Source organism: Sprattus sprattus (assembly GCF_963457725.1).
Source record: "Sprattus sprattus genome assembly, chromosome: 3".
Lineage (NCBI taxonomy): Eukaryota > Metazoa > Chordata > Actinopteri > Clupeiformes > Clupeidae > Sprattus > Sprattus sprattus.
The window spans coordinates 2,714,692-2,738,741 of NC_137922.1; the positions used below are offsets into that span (position 1 = coordinate 2,714,692).

At 41.9% G+C, this 24,050-nt stretch overlaps 1 protein-coding gene across 1 annotated transcript in view; it reads right to left on the reverse strand.

The window, feature by feature from the left end:
* Positions 1-20,936: 20,936 nt before the first annotated feature.
* LOC308361684 (transmembrane and coiled-coil domain-containing protein 3-like) overlaps positions 20,937-24,050 on the reverse strand; it is a gene marked incomplete at both ends in the record, with an annotated part of 57,594 nt that continues 54,480 nt past the window's right edge. Inside the window, one exon of the mRNA XM_080834108.1 lies at positions 20,937-21,050. Coding sequence (XP_080690234.1) covers positions 20,937-21,050 — 114 coding nt within the window. The remainder of the gene's footprint in view (positions 21,051-24,050) is intronic.

A 24,050-nucleotide genomic window follows, 5' to 3' on the forward strand; every position in this document is an offset into this window, starting at 1 on the left:
ACCATCTTTGATAGGGCACCATAATGTAAACATAGTGACAGTCAAGCAGTAATGACGTTACAGCAGTCTCAGAGAAAGAGTCTCACAGCTCCCCAACAAATGACAACTCTCAGACTAGAGAGTTAATAGTTGGAGCTCTCCTTTTAGTCATGACAAGGGACGTTTACCCATTACTTTCTCCAGATCCCGAACATCTATACCCCTGACACAGACACAGTCTACTCTTATTAATACCTGATACCACTCTGCTGCATTTGTCGCTTGATAGTGCGCTTGGACACTCGAAAAAGGTTCGCCATATCTTGTATTTTCAGGCCAGAGAGTGCGAAGTGTTCAATTGTGCCAGCCGAAGATCAAACAGAGTACGACCACTTCCAGGATGTATGGCCTGTAGGCTATCACTCAGTCTCATCTGCTACCATCTCGCTGAGGATCGTGAACACATTTTCATCTATGTCTGTGTCAGTCAGGGCCGATACCGTTGATATAATCTCAGCGAAGCCCTCAATATGATTTTAAAAACAATGTGAATTGCAGTTGCCTCCATCTCCTCAGCTACAGCCAACATTTCGACTACTGTAGCATGCAATATTCCATTTATTGAATCCACACCGGGTGCTGCCATCTTGAATTAGTCAAAAGCAGTCAATTCAAGTTGAACCACCAATCAGAGGCTTTAACCCGCCCCCTGACTTGGTGACGGGGGATGACGGATTTATTTTGCTGCAAGCAAGTTACACCGTGGACAATAAGTATGACAATAAGTTTGACAATAAGTATGACAAAATGTATGACAAAATGTAAGTATGACAAAATGTTTGACAAAATGTATGACAAAATGTATGACAAAATGTAAGTATAAATAAATATATGTAAGTATAAATAAATATATGTAAGTATAAATAAATAAATGTAGGTATAAATACATCTAATTATGTATTTATCCAAGTATTTAACCATTCATTTATTTATTTATTTAGTTATTTATTTATTTAGTTTTGGCCCCGATAATCCTCCATATTTTTCCTGTTTTCTTATTCCCTTTTTCACCGATTCAACCGTGTGAAGGGTTCAGCTAACACATCTGTGGCCATCAGTGAACTCATTGTGACACCATCTGTTAGTACGGCGATATGCGGTGGGGGGGTGCTTATTTAACCTTCAGTTACAGGAGTAAGAGCTGAGGCAAGTGTGGCTGGTAGTTTAGACATGCATTCTGTTGTAGTCTTGTCAGATTAACATCTATTCTGATAAACTTCTATTCTGATGAACAAAGGTCGTCTTCGCTTCTATCCTTGGCAAAAGATCCACATTTTTTTTCATTTTGAAATTTCTGAGTGCTAGAACGAACTAAATAATTCTGTTCGTTCTAACAAATGCATCCTCAAGAATTTCGACATGCAGTTCACTGTGAGGATGTGTTGACAGAGTTTCATCAGATCTGGACTCTTTGGATAAATTATGTAGATTTCAGTTTTTCTTATAATAAATGTGTAATGGCTTCCTATCTCCTGCTGGGTGACTTGATGAGTGATGTAGTGGTTGTGTGATTTCTGGAGTAAACCATGAGTGAAGTGGGATACAATGGATGCTTGTCTCTGTCAGGGCATTTGCTTCAAGCACTTTTGGTGGCCTCTTTGCAGAAATGGAGTCATTACAACACAGCCTGAGGAGGTTACTTGCTATGATGCATCAGAATCAGAAACAGATTTATTGTCAAGTAGGTGTACACCTAGTGTATGGGTGCATACATTAAACATAAAAACAATTTAAAAAATTCATTCACACACAGTAAGTAATTCACATAACATAAAACATAGAACATAGAAACACACTAAGTACTACACATAAGTGAAGTAAAGTCAAGTGTACTTTATTGTCAAAAATCTATGTAACAGGCTTATCACAGAAACATAACATAAGTCCTACAGATATAACACAGTATGGAAACAGATATATATAAACAAAACAGTTTGTTTACCATGTGCAGTGTGCAATGTAACAAAGTGAAATGTGAGTTAACATAACTCAGACTTGGGGTTAGGGGGTGGGACAGGTGGGGATCCCGGGCCTTGTTAATAAGGCCAGCTGCAGCTGGGAAAAAGCAGTTTTTGTGGCGTGAGGTTTTGGTCCTGATGCACTGCAACCTCCTGCCGGAGGGGAGGACCTCGAAGAGTTTGTGACCCGGGTGGGAGGGATCGGCTGCAATCTTACCTGCCCGCCTCAGGGTCCTAGAGGCAAACAGGTCCTGTAGAGATGGCAGATTGCAGCAGATCACCTTCTCAGCAGTGCGGATGATACGCTGCAGTCTGCCCTTGTCATTGGCAGTGGCAGCAGCGTACTAGACGGAGATGAATGAGGAGAGGATGGACTCGATGATGCAGGTGTAGAAGTGCACCATCATTGTCTTTGGCAGGTTGAAATTCTTCAGCTGCCGCAGGAAGTACATCCTCTGTTGAGCCTTTTTGGTGAAGAGCTGATGTTCAGCTCCCACTTGAGGTCCTGGGAAATGATGGAGCCCAGAAAGCGGAAGGACTCCGCAGTGTCGACTGGAGAGACTCTCAGGGTGATTGGGGTGGATGGTTGTTCTGACCACACCAGGTCACCAGATGGTCAATCTCCCACCTGTAAGCAGACTCGTCCCCACCAGAGATGAGTCCAATGAGGGTGGTGTCGTCTGCAAACTTAAGGAGTTTGACGGACTTGTGACTGGAGGTGCAGCTGTTGGTATATAGGGAGAAGAGTAGAGGGGAAAGAACGCAGCCCTGAGGGGAACCGGTGCTTATGGTCCGGGAGTCAGAGACATGCTTCCCCAGCCTCACGTGTTGCCTCCTGTCAGACAGGAAGTCTGTGATCCACCTGCAGGTGGAGTCAGGCACGCTCAGCTGGGAGAGCTTGCCCTGAAGCAGAGCCGGAATGTTTGTGTTAAAGGCAGAGCTAAAGTCCACAAACAGGATCCTGGCGTAGAGTCCAGGTGCTGGAGGATGAAGTGAAGGGCCATGTTAACTGCATTGTCTACAGACCTGTTGGCTCTGTAGGAAAACTGCAGGGGGTCCAGTAGAGGGTCAGTGATGGCTTTGAGGTGAACCAGCACAAGGCGCTTAAATGCCTTCATAACCACAGAAGTCAGGGCCAGGTGCAGAGTGGCCATCGGGACTACCGGGAGATTTCCCGGTCGGCCGGCAGGCCAAAGAGCTCACGAGAAGCAGCCTGCAGACTGCCCTGCGCAGCCATGTGAAGTTCATGAGCGGTCCATTGAGTTAAAACTAATATTATCAAGTCATGTTCTGGTGAAAATCTCCAAGTTCTCCACCAGTATGAAAAATAGTAGTCCAACCAATATATGTAGCACTTGCTGTCTCTCTATATCTCACTTATGGTGTGTGTCGAACTCACTCTCATTAATCCAGCCTACTGATTTTTGCTTAGCCTCCTATCTTGATTTAATTCTTTTTATTCAGACTTTACATAACTTTCATGACCAAAAATATAAATTGGCCAGCAATTTAATAATTTTGTTTTGTTCATAAATTAATGAAGAATGATTAAATGCCTTAATCCAGTGAATTTAGGGAGATGAATGAGCGGCTGTCAGAGAGAGAGAGCAGGTGAAGCAAAAAGAGAAAAGGAGAAAGGACCTCTTTGTAAAGACGCCACAGAAACTTGCATGTCTTCTGTTACCAGTGGCGGTTTTAGGCACGGGCGACTCGGGCAGTCGCCCGGGGCGGCACTTTTTCAAGTCACGTGGGGGGCGGAACGACCAAAAAAATAAATACATTTTATTGGCAAATTGTCGCCCCCTGCTTGCTAAGAAGGTGCCGTCTATGTGTGAAAAGGGGGAAGGGGAGGGAGCGCGGGGGAAAAGTTCACCTCTTGGTCTCCCAACTGGAACGGACAAGTGGGGGGACGGGGAGATCCACTGTAGGCTATAGACTAGAGCAATACTCTAATACAATCAGTGGGCTTAAGTCAGTCACACCTTGACTTTCTTGCAAAAAACACACATTCATAATATTATAATTACTGGCCTATAATTCCTGCACGTTTTTTTTTTTCTGAATTGTGTGAAATGGCTCATACGAATAGGTAATACTCAATGATTATGTGTCACCAAGGGCAAGGTGAATTGGTTTAGTCTTAACTTCTGTACGAGTGGCAGTGTTGTGGGATGGGGAATTTGTGGATTGTCGAGTGCAAAATAAGCACAGAGATGGAAAGGAAAAGGCAAAGGCCAACTAATTATTTGCATAGATCCTTAGGAGCATTCATTGGGTCAGTGCAAATTAATGTACTGAATCACAATTGCTTACCGCAAGAGTATGTGTAAAATTGGTATGGGTTTGCACCAAATTGAAAGACCTGAGATACCTGATAGACCTGTAAGAGAGTTCCTTGTCTCTATGGCAGTCCTAAAAGCATACTCCATAAGACTTTCAAACATACAAAGCCACCTCCTGTGAATTAACACCAGAGATAGTAAAATGTAGATAAAAGAATAAGACCAGTTTCAAAGTTTTGACTGACGGCACATCGAGCTGCAGCCTTGTCAAGATTCTTCTACATCAGGGTGCCTAAATGGCACCACCATGGTTCATTTTTAAAAGAGGATGTCCCAGTGTGTCCACATACTTCATGTATGAATAGACAAGGCTTTATTCTGGTGCAAGCAGTCAAAGGCACCCTCATAAGGCACCGAAAGCCAAGTTGAAATAGCCTCAAGAATGTTGATATGTTTCAAAGTCTACCCAATGCATTCATGGGTCAAAATGTCATGAAGGTGTAGTGAGATTCAGCTGAGATATTTGAAGGTGAGATTCTGATTTCCTACTGTCTTGAATAAAAAGGATAATAGTACCCACCTTGGACTATCTAATACCAATGCATATCTAACACTGTAAGAAGTTTGGATGACAACTATAGGGGTTTTGCATCAGGTAAACTGACTGCCATCATTGATTACTGCCATCATTGATATGTACATAATACATTATTTACTTTGTTCCAAATAAAATTAGTATGAAAGAAGGGTAAAGTAATGTAAGCTGTCACTACTAACCAAAGTGTAACTAGTGGTGAGTTGAAAATTGAAACGATGTATTGACACACCCCTGTATAATTTTTTATAACAAAGTCACTGGAGTCGGGATGCGAACCCGGGTCGCTGGATGGTAACCAATGCTTAACCCAGTGTGCAATTGATTCTACAGCCTCCGAATTGGAACAAATAAAACAATAATAAATACGAGAATATGTCTACATTCATTGTTTCCATCAGGTCCGCTTCACCTGCTCTCTCTCACCTTTCTCTCTTTCTGACAGCCGGTCAGTCATTTCCCTACTTTCACTGGATAAAGGCATTTCCCATGAGGCGTTGCTCCGACCATCCTACATTCATTTATGAACCAAAAAACGAATTAAATCGCTGAATAAAAAGAAGTAGATCAAGGTAGTAGGCTAAGCAAAAATCAGGCTGGATTAATGAAAGTGAGTTTATCTCACCATAAGTGAGATATTGTGAGACAACAAGTGCTATATATATTGGTTGAACCATCTCGTTTCATATCAGTGGACCTCTTGGAGATTATCACGGGAACTTGACCTGATTTTATTAGTTTTAACTCAATGAACGGCTCATGGACTCCACACGGCTGCGCAGGGCACTAGAGAAGACGTTAATTTGCATGCAGCTGAATTCCTCCTTGAAGAGCCTTGGTACGCATTTGAACTTTCAACATTATTTGTCTGTGAGTAGATGTTGTGTGTTAGGACATGTATTGCCGTTTAGAGAATTTAAAACTGACGTTGAATTTCTGTTTGTCACTGTTATTAGAAAATTCGGTATTTAGCATCTAAGTTATGCTAGCTCTCGTGACAGCAATTTTTTTCATGTCCCCCCCCCCCCGGAATTACTCTTTGAAATGTTCCCATGTATTGTCCCCCCCTGCAATGAAATGGGATCTCCGCCCCTGGGGTTTTGCATTAGGTAAACTGACTGCCATCACTGATAACTGCCATCATTGATAAACACAATGGGACCATAAGAAAGAATTGTACACCTACAGAGGATCTTAATTCTGCTCTGAAGCTATCAATGCTAATTGTGACTCTTTGTTAATGGCATAAGCACTTTGTACTATGATTAAGTCCAAACCAATTGGCAGGACAGCATGAACATTCACATTTCCCTTTTTCGCACATGTGCATGGGCTTATACATTGAAGTGGTAAGACTAATGTCGATTAGCCAAGGACTTAATGGTGAAGGTGGTATGAGATCATTTCAGATCACTTTGGGATGTTGAACAGCAATCCACTGACACTGAAGGTTGGAGCCAAAAAACAAACAATCAGTATTGTAACTACCCGCTGATTTTGTCTAATTAACAGGACCACGCATCATACTGATGTCCAACTCTTCTCATACTTTATTGTCTGGGACACCGTGAAAACTAGACAGAACAAACGAACAAACAAACAATCAACAAACAAACAAACAAACCCCAAGTTTACATATAACATTGCAAACAAATACATTCCATTTAAAACATAATGTAGAGAGGTTAGTATTACCGTGTTCGCCTGGAAACCAGCAGGAGATTAGCTTAACTTATTGCGAATGTGTTGCGTGCGTGCGTGTTTTCTCAGTCTTTCAAGTAGCATTTGCCCTCGCACTTCCAGGTCATATAGGTGAGGTCACATGTCGCAAAGGGTCAAAGGGTCACCAGACTAATGCACAAATTCCTGAACCCACCACCAAATGCATATTATGTTTGCACAACAACAGATTAAATCACGAATTGTAAATGACAATAATACATAAATATGTGCAATTGAAATGTCTATCAACCTTGGCCATATCTTGACAGCTGATACATCAGGGTCAGCTACAAGTATAATCACTAAAATAGTATAATCACTTTCAGAAAAGAAAAAAAGTGGTTAGCAATTATGATGCAGTGAAGGCAACCCTTTCTATGACTGCATTTGGCATCAGTTTGCCTCACACTAGGTTCTATAGTGCTGTTAACATTATTGTATTATATATTTATATATATGTTATATATATTTACTTTCTTCCGAATAAAATTAGTATGAAAGAAGGGTAAAGTAATGTAAGCTTTCATTACTAACCAAAGTGTAACTAGTGGTGAGTAGAAAATTGAAACGATGTATTGACACACCCCTGTATAATTTTTCTCTCTGTAGCCCCCCCCCCCCCCCCCCCATACAGACCACTATTTAAAAAAAAAAAAAAGGGGCAGCAATTTGCCACTTTGTGAAGATTGCTTTCATTGGCAAATGCTCTTGGTATCACCTTCAAATCTTTTTTGATTGTATATGGTCATATAGGACAGATAAACACTTGTTTTTCCCACTAGCCACCCAGGCAATGCACTATGTACATGCGTGGTCTGAAACAGACCACCCTGCGAAAAAGACACTACGGCATCAATAGACACCTGTGAGCGTACTAGCCAGCTGAATCAATATATCAGTGTATAAGTGGCAGCTGAATCAATATATCAGTGTATAAGTGGCAGCTGAATCAATATATCAGTGTATAAGTGGCAGCTGAATCAATATATCAGTGTATAAGTGGCAGCTGAATCAATATATCAGTGTATAAGTGGCAGCTGTGCTGTGCACACTTTTTTTTTAGACCAAAACCCCTTTCTGCTACTTTAACCAAAACTCCATTCAAAGGAAGAAGCACACAACAAGGAGATGCAGTGAAATGAAAGTTTTATTGCTACTTCTCTACATAATGAAATTAAGTGAGAGGGAACCAGAACAGAGAGACTGGTCTTCTTTCAGAGTCGTCTTCATATCGGACTTAAGCTCCAATACGCTGAGGAGGAAAAAAGGGGTGAGATCAAAGGTCAAACATACAGAGCAATTAACATACAACAAGCACTCAAGTCCTGCAAAACAACTGAATGTCTAGCATGCACCATGTACATACTCAAAACTGTGTGAGTGTGTGTGTATGTGTGTATATGTGTGTAGGGGGTGATGCATGTAATCAAGGGCTTACACTCCTGATCCAGCACATGTGGGCAGACACACGAGTGAACACAGTTGGCTTTCTCGCGACGTTACATCCACGGCTGGAGACGAAGCTGGTTATTCCGTGGACAACATATTTCCTGCCCACCCAGCAGTTCAGAGGACCACCAGAGTCTCCCTACAGCAACAGGACAAACAACAGGGATCTTGTATGCGCCTTTAATGGGCAGTGCATAATAGTACATAGGGTCAATGTGATTCAGCCATAGTTTGATGTGAAATTGGTAAGGAAGATTACTAATTTTACTAATAAGACCCTTAATAATTGCTGTGGTAGTTACATGTTACTTCTACATAAGCTGCTGTCTTCAACTCATCAACTTGATGTTAAATAGGTAAATTGAAAAGAACACACACTGACAAGCAGAATAACTGACAAACATGCATTGCTTTCACTATAAATCTATCCCACCCAGCAGCTTTTACGTCATGTGCACTACCCCCCAGAAAGTGAAGCGAACACGTTGACCACTGTGTCAAACCAGTCAAAAGATGCCGCTATCTGAAATTCTTCATCTGCAAACAGAATTACATTTCATGTGAATGAAATCTGTGAGAGGGAACACTTACAGAGCATCCTGCTTGACGGCCGTTTCCTCCAGCGCAAATCATGTTGCTCTTTACTTTGGTTCCCCACCAGTAGCGGTTTCTACACGTGCTATAGCTGACGACCTTCAGGTGGGCATACCTCAACTGGTTTGAGATACTGCCTCTGGCTGCACACGGGAATAAAAAAAAGAATGTAAAGAATATTTGTATATATATTATCATGTAAGAGGTCAGAAATAGCTGGTGTATCTATTGGAAGGTTAAACCGCTATAACAGAAAGAAAACTTGTGAGTCTTGTGAACAGTGCACTCGTTGCACTGCACTGCATGTAACCTATATTCCATAAGTAATATAGTTTAGAATAGCACAGCATTTATCAATTATCAGTTGCAGCACATTGACATGTTGTGATGGCACTGTTATATGTACACAAAGCATTATACTAACCATCCATCTAAATACTGTTACCCATGGTGTATTATACTGTGACATCACATGTTATCGGTATATTCCAATATGACAAGACCAGCAGCACACTTACTTGATGTACGTCCCCAGCCGGAGACATAGCACGTGGTTCGGGTACTGAGCCCCTGATTGGCTGGAGGCAGTACGGCCAGCTGCACGTAGCGGTTCACTGTAGCGTATGTGCGGAGGCGCAGCAGGGCAATGTCATTGCTGGGGGCGGAGGTGTGGAGGGTTAGTGTTTCTAGACAGTACATAGGTAGAATTGGAACAAACAGTATTTAGTGGTGAATCTTGAGAACCAGTAGTACTGACCCAGAAGCCACTCTTTTATTCCAACTAGGGTGGCGGTAGATGCGGTAAACACTTAGGTACTGCTCCCTGCCGTTCCTGCTGTTGAGGGCACGCTCACCAGCGACCACGCGATATGTCCTACGACTGTGGTACCACATAGGCAAAAACCAAACTCAGTCCATAATGAATTTACAGTGAATTCAACGAACATAAAAGATGACTCTCATTGAAAGTGCATCAGCATAACTACGAGTGACGAGGAGTGCCAGATTAAAACAAAGGAGCCCTTGGCCCTGCTCAGAGTCTCTGCTATAGCTAAAATGCCGTACCTATCCACACAGTGAGCTGCAGTCATCACCCAGTTCCTCTTGACCAGAAACCCTCCACAGGTGTGGCGCCACTTACTACACCCAGACTTGTACTGGAGAGAGACCTGAGAAGAAAAGTGGTGTTACCAGATCTATCTGTCCTACAGGGAGGTGGGAAAGAGAGAGAGTACTGTAGACACATGTCCTGTTGATTGTATGTCAGTTACCTGCCAACGCCAGAGGGTCCATGAGGATACATGACCACCTACAACCCTCTTCTCAATGGAACCCTTGGAATCAGCTGGCACCACAGAGATATGAACACAAAACAGTGCATGTATAACTACTGTATAATTGCAGTTTGGGACAGGACAAATCCTAGAAAAATGTCTTCACCACTGGTACCATGGGAACTCACCGGAAGTAAGTGCCTTACTCAGGGGCGGAGTGGGACACAAAAATCCACCGGGACAATTCTAACTGCACCGGCCCACCACCGGCCCACAACGTGCCCACAACGCACAACGTGCCCAACCCGCATCCCCTCCACCTCCCATATATCAACTACAGAAACAAACGGGCGGCTTTTGATCATTATTGTTAGATTTAGAGTTGATGTGTGGGTGACAGACATGACAGTGACAGTGACAGTGTATTTGTATATGTACATTTATGGAAATACGGAACAAATCGACTTCCGTATTGGCTCAAATGTTATGCTAATTCGCAACAATGTGTCCTGTCAACTCACTCGCATCTAGTTGACGGCTGGTTGAATAAATCCGTAATTCTTGTACATTTTGATGCACTTTCCTCCAGCATCCGCCTCTTTTTCAGTCTGGCCTTTTTGCCCCCTCCTTTCTCCTTTCTCTTATGTCCCTCCATCAGGTACGCTTCACCTGCTCTCTCTCCCTGATAGCCGCTAATTTATCTCCCTAGGTTCACTTGATAAAGGCAGAACGATACACATTTCCCATGATGCTTTGCTCGACCATTCTACATTCAACAAAAAAACGAATTAAATCGCTGGCCAATTTATATTTGTGGTCATGAAAGTAATGGAGCGTCTGAATAAAAAGAATTACATCAATATAGGAGGCTAAACAAAAATCAGAAGGTTGGATTAATGGAAGTGAGTTTGACAGACACCACCATAGGTGTGATGTACAGAGACAAATAGTGCTATAAATAGTGGTTGGACGGCCCAATCCTGTAACTTTCGGAGAATTTAGAGATTTTCACGGGACCATGATTTGACGTACATGTATATTCGATGGGCCACTCATGGCTTTGACTCAACGGCTGCGAAGGCCGGCCTGCAGGCTGGTTCTCGAGAGATAATTGGCCGACAGGCCCACTGGGAATAATCCCGGTGCTCCCGATGGCCACTCCGCCCCTGGCCTTACTCAAAGCCTCTTCCAACTCCGCTGGGGCTGCAGAGAAATCACAACAAAAAACGCTGCTGAAAAAAACACTTCAGAACAGCTCTTCTCAACTCGCCAGAGTGGACACAGGAAACTGCACAACAAACATTTAATTTGTAGAGAGCTCCACCCCACAGTCTTACTGCCCATGCATGTGGTCAGAGAGGGACCCACCTGGAGCGTCAGCAGGGGTCTCGTGATTCTCGGCTGCAACATCTTCATCACCATCCAGGGCTTCACTGTCCTCCCCCTGCAACTCATCCACCTCTGCACACACAGAACACTCACAGTTCAGATGAATGCCTTGCCATAGCCACCCAGCAAGTTGCACAGACTGAGTTTTGGAATTTAAAAAATGCAGATCAAATGTTTTCCCCTCCACACATTTACTGATCCACTTGGGCTACCGGTGTGGGTGGTGAAACTATTTGTTACTGTTTTTCATTTAGCTGTTTATATAGTGTTTTTTCATCATTTGTGTTCTCTGAAAGCTTTCTATAGAATTAGAGATCTAAATTCTACAGAAAGTCCATGACAACAGAGGCACAGGCAAACACTAGGATCTCAAGAGGGAACCTGGGTCATGGCGTCAACACAGCTGGACACACAAGAACTCACCTGCAGTGTCATCCTCAAGAGCATCAGTCACTTCCAAGTCAAAGCCAGCATGCTCTGCACAGATAACAGCGCAAAACAGTCAAAACTTGTGTGGGACTCCAAGAAAGCACTGTGCTGAACAAGAGTGCTGTATATTTACAGATATCTCACCATTACTACAGTAGCGTAATGCAAATGTTGACTTGCTCTAGTGAATAGGGTCAAAGATGCAACTGGTTTCAGAAGAACCCACCTGGAGTGTCAGCAGCAGCATCCTCAGCCTCAGCTGCCTCGTCATCATCTCCCAGGGCATCAGCCACTTCCTCCTCCTGCTTCTCCACTAGCAAAACACAGACAAGAGTCAGTCACTCACATCACTCAAAAACTACAAAACCCACATCACTGAAAAGTGGTACACAGGATAGTATCACGACAACATATTGTACAGTAGGGGCATGATGTGAACCCCAGTTTCAGAGGATCTCACCTGGATTGTCAGAGGCAATATCCTCACTTTTGGCCAAGGCACCGTTAAGAGTGTCGTCCATCTTCTTCGACAACTCTGCATGGAATAAGACATCAAATTCAAAGACATTGAGAGCTTGCAAAATCCACCCAAATCAGCTCAGTTAGCAACGGATAAATAGAAAATGTATGTGTGTTAATAATCATGTCAATCATTGCAGTTGAACAATGAAGAATATCTTCATGCATATGTGCCTGTAAATGGGTTAAGACGTCTCTAACATACCTAGAGTGTTAGGCTGAGCTGGGGCCCCCGCACCTATGAACCCTATCGCTATGACAAGTACAAAGAGACGACAGACAGACAGTGTGACAATGTAATGATATATGAGTAATGATATCCCGAGTCAATATCAGTTATAGATCTGTTGTTTATAGAACCTTGGCTGTATGTTATTAATTTCCTATAATTTCCCATAATGATTTCTTATAATGTCGTTCTTAGCAGTAATACAAATGATTTATATGGATAATAACAGTGATTGTGACAGTACACAATGCCTTGGTCATACTTACATATACAATATGCTCTATACACACATACTTGATAGTCTCCACACATATTTTCTCAAATGAACGAATATAATCGTGGGTCTAAATGTGTAATTCGGTTTCAAGTTTCTTTCGGTGAGAACGTCAGACTACTGAGTGAAGAGATCTACATATCTATATAGGCAAGGTTCTGTATAAACTCTGCATAAAAAAAAAACAGAAATACCCCAAATCCGGATAGGAACCCCAATATTTGTATCACTTACCTGTTGCCATGTTCACGGCAACCAGAGCGTAAAGGATCGAGAGAATGGGCAGAATCCTCATTGTTACACTTGGTATATCTAGAAAACACAAACACACACATAAACACACCAATAAGTTCAGCATACACTTGAAAAAGTCCAAACTCTTTGGTAGAAGTGTAGAGAGGCTGTGGATAAGTACTCACCTTCTGATAAGAATTTGACTTACAGCTTCTGGAAACTGATGACAATTAGAAGCGACAGCTTCTTTTATAGCCATTTTGGACCAGGCGTATGTCATCTGAGTAAACATGTTTATCAAAATGAAGAGAAGGGTGTACGGCTCAATGACAAACACAAATACTGACATCCGTGAGGAATTAATTTCAAATGATATATCATCTTTCTGTTATAGTTAGGTCACTGAGACTGCTTAAACAAAAGCCAAACACACCTTCCAGCTGAGCCACAGTTTAGCTGACAAATTCAGCAATAATTAAACAACAGTACGCCAAAATTTGCAATTAAACATAGCACTATATGTTCCAAATGTTGTGACAGAGACAGAAACGTACATTGCTGACACAAACACACACAATATATACATAAAAAAATATATATACAATGTGCATGGCAAAGCATTAGGGTGACCAGGTGTCCCGCTTTGCGTTGTTCTGCACAGAATCCTCTTTTATCCCCGATCCCACATACTGATGTTGTGTCCCTGATTTCCAAGCTTCTTAGCTTTTCTAAAAGCCTCACTTTCATCCAGAGGCTGAGAAGAAAGCAGTGAAGGTGGTCAATCAAACTGAGCAGATGTCACGTGGGGCTGAAGAATTCCTCTTATACGTCACAAAAAACAAACTTTCACAAACTTTCACAAACTACCAGGCGACATCATGGCTCATCATATCTTTATAGCAAAATGTTAAGCTTGTATATGTTATGGCCTAACTGGTGTGCTGTGGAATTGACTTAAGGAAAAAGTAGGTGTTTATGAACCAAAAGGCATAATAAAATGCTTCTTATTCAGTTAGACATTAAAGCAAACTTTAAGGTTACCCCTCAGCAGTGGTAACATGTTCCACATTGTCCCTACCTAAACGTACTACTCACCCCACATCTGGCCACCCTACAGAGCATGGCAGATAAGGTCTAGATGGAGGCACAAAACCTTAATGGGTGGTATTGTAATTATGTCAAAAGTTAAAGATCCTTTTCAAACACCCCCTGAAATAACTTAATTTGACATAAAATAGGGGACTGAACAGACATAGTATCATACAAACAAACCAACCCTTCGTATCTCTCTCTCTGTCACTTTCACACACACACACACACACACACACACCATTTTGCAACATTAACTTGTATGCTCAGATATGTGCGTGACTGGAGTTCCCTGCTCTGTGCAAATATTTCCAGTAACTGGTATCAGTCTCCTATTACCAGTAGGCCTACCAATCTCTCATTACCACTACGAAAACAGAAACAGACACTCAAAGTGTCTAATTCACTAATGTATTTCCACTGCTAGTGGTATAAAATGTTTTTTTTTGTTAGCAAGAAAAAAAAAAGACTCAGAAATGATTCTGAATGCTTCACAACCCAATGCTTTGAATTTACCTTTTTGTATACTACTGATTTGAAGCTATTTAATATTTGAGGGCATTTATTTGTTTGTTTCATACTTTTCACCTGCCCTTAAATTATAATTTTAAAAAAACTCTAAGAAAGGGCAAAAGCAGAATGTTGATGAACATTGGGAGACACTACCATGACCGTTATGTGACGTATTTTAAGGTATCCTATAACCCCGAAAAAAAAATAAGCAAATTGGGACGGTCCCTCCTTCTCTTATTTAAGAGAGGAAGGTAGTAAGACAACATTTTAAGAGAATTGAGATGGACCCACTATCTCTTCATAGTTATGGCAGGTCTACACATTGCATTCTTCTAAGTCTGAAGATGGGTTTACAGTCGATGGAACAACAGGTCGCCATGACAAATAGAACAGCTACAAAATGGGTTCCAAACCATTAGGCAACAATTGCTGCTTGCTTTGAATAAAGTGTGAACTGTGAAACGACATGAACGGCACTGCCAGACAAAAATAACTGTAATTTTACAAGACTGGATGAATATTATCTTTCATAGTACATCATATTGCTCCTTCAATATGCGAAGACTATGCAAGTTGTTGTGGCCGGTACTTCTCATACCCATGCACACTCACTGACATTGCTCCATACATACTATAATACATGTACAATTTGGTGAATAACCTTGGTGAATTTACAGTATAGGTATGCACTTATATGTGTGTGCGTGTGTTTTATTTGTTTGAGTGTGAAGAGAGGTGAAATGAACATGTGTGAAAGTATTTGTCACCTCGGGAGAAGTGACATGGAACATACAGTTTGTTGTTCCACTTTCCTGCTCTTGACAAATATTGCTTTGAAACACACACACACACACACACACACACACATTCACTCACTTACTCTTTCTCTCTCACACAGAGAGAGAGAGGGAGAGAGAGAATTGGTAGTGTGCACACATTTCCCAAAAAAGACATCTGTAAGTGACTGGGCACTCAGATACAGATACAACATATCTGCTCGGTCCCAAAATAGTGAAATGTTCGGTGGAGGTGTTCAGTCTGCAAGTTATTTGACTTACTGTAATGCGGACCTTTACATGAGCATATGAGGTTTCTGTATCCACACATACAAAGACACACACACATTTGGCAATGTCAAACATGATCCTCTTTCTGTGAGTGTTCTTGTATGCACAGATATGGGCGTGTCTGGAGTTTGCCATTCTTACAACTGATAGTGGACACAAACTTGGTAGTGTCCACACCATCCTCCTCCGTGCCAATATTTCCTGTAACCAATCCCTTATTGCCAGTTTCAATCTCCTATTACCACTATGAATACATAACCACCCCCCCCCCCCAACCCCTCCCACCACCTACCTAAACAAAGTCTTAGACATGTTTTTCAACTGTTAACTGTTAACTGTTAACTGTTACTGTTACTGTTAACATATACATTGTGCTTGTAGATGGACTCATTTAGAAATGCATAATGCAGAAATGCAGAAATGCATAATTATGCAATAAGTATCAAAAGCATTCTCAGCATGTCTCCAAACCTTCTGCAGCTTTATTGTGGTTCTTAAGTATGTCTGCTGAATTAATCAATGAATCAATCTAAATGTAAAATAATAGTCATCTTTTTAGGGGCACAAAAGGTCCTTTGTGACCCTTTCAGTCACCCAGCAATCACTTCTTAATGCCAAAAGGGGTTTGTGTCATTGCAAAGCTGTAGATTTTGTGCTGAGAGGAAAAGATAATCCATTGTCATCTCAGAAGTCAGAGGGAAGGGTGTTTTAGCAAAGGCAACTGGCATTCACCTTCAACACATGGCTCTGCTGCAGCTGAACGTTTGTGTTGTTGTGCCACACATGGGCCCCAGGTCAAAGGTCATTCATTTGGCAGGCTCTCCTCCAGAGGCCAAGGGACTCATTCAATCTTTTACGCTGCTAGAGTGATGAGGGCAAGGCAGGCTTTTAATGTTTAGCTGTGGGCCTTGGACATTAGGGACAGTTGGTTCAGTAGATTTATTTATTCATTTGTTATTTTGTAATTCAAAGCACTGCTGTGAAGATGCCATATACGCTATCTTTACTGTTGTCCACACCCACTCCCACTCATCAGAAGGGCCAGGGTTTGGAAATGGGAGAGATTTTCTTCTGAACCAGTGCAATCCACTGCTGTTGAGGTACAGGTGAATTTAGTTATTGTGCTGTTGAAAAAAAATGTCATTACTTTTGATTTGTGAGCGCACTATAGTTTGGCCCGCAGAGGGAGTGGAGGGGGACCTTTTGCAGGTCCAGGCCATGGGGCCCATGGTTTCATAATCCGTCCATGGTTTAGCCAGCTCTCCAGCATCATGGATTGTTTCAATTGTTCCATGGTATTGTTCCAACTGTACCCGATGTGGCCAGTAGGTGGCACTTTGCACACATGTAGAACGATCTTAATTCTAGTATTTTGAGTTTACGGGTGTTTTTGTCGGTCATACCATTTTAAAGTCCTTAATCTATGTAACCACCCAAGTATAGACATTTATTCACACATCAGCCAGACTATAGGCCTATATCGTAAAAGTAAGAGTTCAGATTGATCATTTCCATCTGATCCATGATGTATTTTCGCCCATTTCAACATCTGGATCAATACCAGCTCTAAAGACATAAACGGTACAACATCGCTAGAGCCGCTATAAAAGACCTGTATCTGAATGTTCTAACAGGGTCTATTTACTTGCCATACTTATTTACATACCTATCTTTAATAACCTGATCCCAAGTTCCCATGCCTTTAGTGACCAAATGATGCAACATTAAATTGCCATAGCGTGTAGACCAGCACAGTGTGTCATCATGAATAGGGTATAGATCTGTGAAGTGAAGACAATCAACAACAATTCTAAACACACCAGTCAGCAAGCCAAGTATTGGTTATGGTAAAGCATATTTAATGTTTTGAAATGCCCAAATAAAAATCTGGACTAATAGACATGTAGTGACTGAATATGACTCAGGGGGTTATAAGAAAGGGAGAGATTCATTGAACATGACTCAGGGGGTTATAAGAAAGAGAGAGATTCATTGAACATGACTCAGGGGGTTATAAGAAAGAGAGAGATTCATTGAACATGACTCAGGGGGTTATAAGAAAGGGAGACATTCATTGAACATGACTCAGGGGGTTATAAGAAAGAGAGAAATTCATTGAACATGACTCAGGGGGTTATAAGAAAGGGAGACATTCATTGAACATGACTCAGGGGGTTATAAGAAAGAGAGAAATTCATTGAACATGACTCAGGGGGTTATAAGAAAGAGAGAGATTCATTGAACATGACACAGGGGGTTATAAGAGGGAAATATTCATTAGCCAACTCACAACAGCTGTGCCCATTCATCCACCCCAGCACTGTTCACCTAACTAGTCTGTCCCCCCTCCCTCCTGCAGCCAAGCAAAAATCACACCGCGCCACCACAGACATATCTCAAGCTCAACACCTCTGAGGACTCCTACCAGAGACAACAACAGATACACCTCAAGAACATTTAGTTCAGATTCATTCTTGACTCCAAGTAGTCTGTGAGCGCCTCAGCGAAAACCACTGGCGCGCTTTTTCAGCAGCCGCAGAAAACTCTTTAAAATCTCCTATGAGTGACTGGAAACCAAAATCTAACAAAAGTGTTCTAACACTTGTCTCTAACACTCCACTAGTCTTGTGTGTGCTTGCCAACCTCATTCTCTCGCTTCTATCACTAGTTCCTCATACTTTAGCTTCTTCCTTTCAAATACTTCCTAATTTTTAATTGTTAACTTAATTAAGTAAACAATGCATTCTCACTTAGAACACAATACCATAGCTGTCACAATACCCTGTGGAACCTGAACTTGTCTACCGACATCAGCCAGCAATCCCCAAACCTACGCTTTGCTCCATGTATCAGTACTGCTTGTATGTGTCTGGTGTCCACTTTTCAGCCCTTTTGCAGAAAATAAATTCTATGGTCCCTGTCATGAACCAGAAAAGAGCTAACCTCATGTTGATTATTAAATGATTTTAAAACCTGATTCCGTGTGGCGACCCTGGGTCAAGCTAGTTTCACACCCAGAGAGAATATGTTTTAATGAGCCAACAGCCAAACACAACATGCAGCTTCTGTCACCAACTGATTTAGGTTCTCCACAGTTGGGAGTTTGTCATAAATGATTCCAACAATAAATGTAATATGGTTATCATCCATAACATAAAGCTCTTTCCAGCTGATTTTCTCAGTCTCAACAGCACGCCAGTTCTTCCATTGCCCCGTCTTTGCTTGAGAAGCCCTTGTTGCTCGTCTCGTTTCCTCTTCTTGCTGCCACACAAAGCTAGTTACCACCTACCTCCTCTCTGGCAACTGTTGAATGAATCGTAGAAATGTGAACACGCCAGCCACAAGATTGATCCATATACTGATTATCATTTAACAAATGCATGCTTACTGAAATTGCTTGAGTCATGTTTAACAAACCTATATAATCTATGCTTGCTGAAAAACTGCTTTAATAGTGAACTATGCTTACATACTGTTGAAAAGAGGTTTTCAAGTGAATACCTTATGTAGAACAATGTATGTGTTTAAGTGCTGTTATAATTTTGAGTGTCTTTAGAAATGTGCAAGGCAGACAAAAAAGGGAAGTGTCATTTGGGGCCCTGAGTGTCAGGAAATGTGTGGTCAGGTCAGTTGGAGGCGAACACATGCTGTTGGTGAAGATAATGAACACGTGTTTGTTAAAGTATGACATAGAGAAAAAGGCATTGAGCAGTCTAACAAAGTCTATAATGTATGACCTAAAAAGGAAAGGTCTGTGACTTGGGAGGAAGTAGACTGGGGATAAAAAGGGGAGACGCTGTGAGCTTTGAGTTTTTTTGAGCTTGTTTTTTGCTGGAGCTTGTCGACAATAAATCTTTGAGGTACTAATTTATACCACAAACCCGATTCTGACTCCTTCAATGGGGGGGTAACTCCCCCCGCACTTGCTGCACGCCGTACCTTAGTACATCTGCTAGGAACCAGCATCCTGTTTTTGGAACGAGTCACCCGTAAGAGACCGGGACTCATCTGAAACAGAAACCCTGGCAGCAGTGAGAAAAGGTATGTTTTCCTTCTCTTTCACGATAGAAAGAGAATACGAATAGGTGAACTCGTGAGAGACCTGGGATCCTGTTCGTATCTCGACTAAAACACACTTAAGAAGGAGTTTTGGAGTATGACATGATTTTCCGAACTAGTCAGTACTAAATGTTAGTAACAAAGTGCCGTCTTAGTTAATTGTGAGAGCTGTCGAAAAGGCTCTCGGCGTCGAAAAGCAAACAATTAATTATTTCTAGGAGGTTACTAAAGGATACATTTAACACAACATAACATAACCCTGTGCTTTCCAACCTAGCCCAAACCCTGCTCTTCCACTCTGTACCTGCCCAATGATATCCCAATGCTGTAATGTGCCTTGTGCATGTTGAACCACTTCTCGTGGATTCCATTTCTTCCCTGTTTTTAGCGTTGGAACAGTCTTCTTGACTACTGGACCCTCAGATTTGACAAAGTCATCTCTAGGCTGGTCTAGGCACATTTGAACTCCCCCACCAAGCTGGTCATTGGTAACTCAGGCTTGCGATTAAGCTGCTCACTCCATTTTGCAATTAAGCTGCCCATTTCATTGTATTTACCAAGGCTTTTAATGTTGGATCATTTTTTCAACAATTCAATAAATACACAGTTTTGTCAATACATATTTCACTGGCTTCCCTTCATCAATGTTGATTCCTTCGATTCACATTTGATTTCATATTAATACAAATTTTCAGAAATCTCTGTGGAGTTCATAAACTTTCAAGCACAACTGTACCTGTACATTTATGTCTAGGGTTACTGGCAAAACCACTAATGACAGTTTTAAATGACAAGAGCCTTTACGTAATTTCCAAACCTGTCTTAAAATTCAATGATTCCATGATATATAAATATTAAAATAACCAAAACTTCTAAAACATAAATCACCTACACCAGTAAAAAAAATGATGAAGCAGTAGTTGAACAAATGAAATATAACAATAACATATTCCATCCGGTTTACTTCGCTTGACCTGACAGAGCAAACTGTCCTCCAGTCAGTCACCTCCTCTGTGTCCGAAGGGACGGGAACACCTTCACACCAGCTGGACCCCTTGGTTGCCGATCATGGCTTGTCCAATCAGTGCTGCCGCAATAGGGACGAACTCCTCTGCACAACCGAGACTGCAGTGACCACTTCAGGTGAACAGGAGCTCAGGTGAGTGACCACTTCAGGTGAACAGGAGCTCAGGTGAGTGACCACTTCAGGTGAACAGGAGCTCAGGTGAGCAGCTTGCGATCCATGTGGGGGATAAATCGCAGCCTGGCCGCCCACCACAACACTGGTGCCAAGAGCAGACTCAGAGTGGTGACACTAAGGACAAGCAGGTAGACCTGCAAAAAAAAGAGGAGGAGAGGGAAAATAACATCAATAGCAGGGCTATTACATTAACAGCTGGACACGGACAGAACAGAGCAGAAGATCACAATATGTGTTTAAGATAGAAGAGGGAAATCTGGAGAAAATATAAAGGTAGGCAATGAATACAAACTGATAAAAACTAAATGGTGTAACAAAATGGTCAGTTATTTTAGCTCACGCACTTTCTCCCCTTGATTTCGTATTCGTAATTGAGCTGCTCTTCTCTGGAGTTCATATTCATAAATGAGCTGCTCTACTCTGGAGTTCATATTCATAAATGAGCTGCTCTACTCTGGAGTTCATATTCATAAATGAGCTGCTCTTCTCTGGAGTTCATATTCATAAATGAGCTGCTCTTCTCTGGAGTTCATATTCATAAATGAGCTGCTCTACTCTGGAGTTCATATTCATAAATGAGCTGCTCTTCTCTGGAGTTCGTATTCATAAATGAGCTGCTCTTCTCTGGAGTTCATATTCATAAATGAGCTGCTCTACTCTGGAGTTCATATTCATAAATGAGCTGCTCTTCTCTGGAGTTCATATTCATAAATGAGCTGCTCTTCTCTGGAGTTCATATTCATAAATGAGCTGCTCTACTCTGGAGTTCATATTCATAAATGAGCTGCTCTACTCTGGAGTTCGTACTCATAAATGAGCTGCTCTACTCTGGAGTTCATACTCATAAATGAGCTGCTCTACTCTGGAGTTCATATTCATAAATGAGCTGCTCTACTCTGGAGTTAATATTCATAAATGAGCTGCTCTACTCTGGAGTTCATATTCATAAATGAGCTGCTCTACTCTGGAGTTCATATTCATAAATGAGCTGCTCTACTCTGGAGTTCGTACTCATAAATGAGCTGCTCTACTCTGGAGTTCATATTCATAAATGAGCTGCTCTACTCTGGAGTTCGTATTCATAAATGAGCTGCTCTACTCTGGAGTTCATATTCATAAATGAGCTGCTCTACTCTGGAGTTCGTATTCATAAATGAGCTGCTCTACTCTGGAGTTCATATTCATAAATGAGCTGCTCTACTCTGGAGTTCATATTCATAAATGAGCTGCTCTACTCTGGAGTTAATATTCATAAATGAGCTGCTCTACTCTGGAGTTCATATTCCTAAATGAGCTGCTCTTCCCTGAACTTTGCTGTCATGCCATGCCATTATGTTCCTTAACAATAATGTTTCCACAGACGCTTGCAGTAATGGTTGATTATGGCAAGCTAACTAGCTAAAAGTGAGATAAACGAGTTAACAAACAACAGACATGCATTGCAAGCAGCAAAGACAACATTGTTGGGACTAACAAAGGGAAGCTAGCTTGCATGTATTCGATGTACAGTATTTCAGAAACATATTTGGGAACGCTGTGATGCCAAAGTTGTTTTCGACCCAGATCCTAAACCGAATAGCTGTGGTGGCTAATGGGAATAACAGGTGTGTTTATCTCTCCTTCACATAACTATCAAAATTAATACCCTGTAAAACCTTTTAAAAGTTAAGCATTTGTAACCCTGGTCTCCTTTCTCAGTCTTCTCTCTAGATTTAAACATAGTACAAATTACACCTAGAAGATTGTGGGTTTATGGTGCAAAAAGAACCTTTTTTTTAAAGGTAGGCTATGGTGAGTACCCTTGCCAGACATTAATGCATAATGTGTTTATTTCAGAGGAAAGGCATGTTTATGAACTTTGGAAACCTTAAATCATAGATTTTGGCAGTTTGTATCACATAAGTAAGTGGCACATGTGATGAAGTGTAGCAGCAGGATGTGAGAGTATGTAGTGACACATGTAGCAGCAGGATGTGAGAGTATGCAGTGACACATGTAGCAGCAGGATGTGAGAGTATGCAGTGACACATGTAGCAGCAGGATGTGAGAGTATGCAGTGACACATGTAGCAGCAGGATGTGAGAGTATGCAGTGACACATGTAGCAGCAGGATGTGAGAGTATGCAGTGACACATGTAGCAGCAGGATGTGAGAGTATGCAGTGACACATTTAGCAGCAGGATGTGAGAGTATGCAGTGACACATGTAGCAGCAGGATGTGAGAGTATGCAGTGATGAAGTGTAGCAGAAGGATGTGAGAGTATGCAGTGACACATGTAGCAGCAGGATGTGAGAGTATGCAGTGACACATGTAGCAGCAGGATGTGAGAGTATGCAGTGACACATGTAGCAGCAGGATGTGAGAGTATGCAGTGATGAAGTGTAGCAGCAGGATGTGAGAGTATGCAGTGACACATGTAGCAGCAGGATGTGAGAGTATGCAGTGATGAAGTGTAGCAGCAGGATGTGAGAGTATGCAGTGACACATGTAGCAGCAGGATGTGAGAGTATGCAGTGACACATTCTAGCAGCAGGATGTGAGAGTATGCAGTGACACATGTAGCAGCAGGATGTGAGAGTATGCAGTGACACATGTAGCAGCAGGATGTGAGAGTATGCAGTGATGAAGTGTAGCAGCAGGATGTGAGAGTATGCAGTGACACATGTAGCAGCAGGATGTGAGAGTATGCAGTGACACATGTAGCAGCAGGATGTGAGAGTATGCAGTGACACATGTAGCAGCAGGATGTGAGAGTATGCAGTGACACATGTAGCAGCAGGATGTGAGAGTATGCAGTGACACATGTAGCAGCAGGATGTGAGAGTATGCAGTGACACATGTAGCAGCAGGATGTGAGAGTATGCAGTGACACATGTAGCAGCAGGATGTGAGAGTATGCAGTGACACATGTAGCAGCAGGATGTGAGAGTATGCAGTGACACATGTAGCAGCAGGATGTGAGAGTATGCAGTGACACATGTAGCAGCAGGATGTGAGAGTATGCAGTGACACATGTAGCAGCAGGATGTAAGAGTATGCAGTGACACATGTAGCAGCAGGATGTGAGAGTATGCAGTGACACATGTAGCAGCAGGATGTGAGAGTATGCAGTGACACATGTAGCAGCAGGATG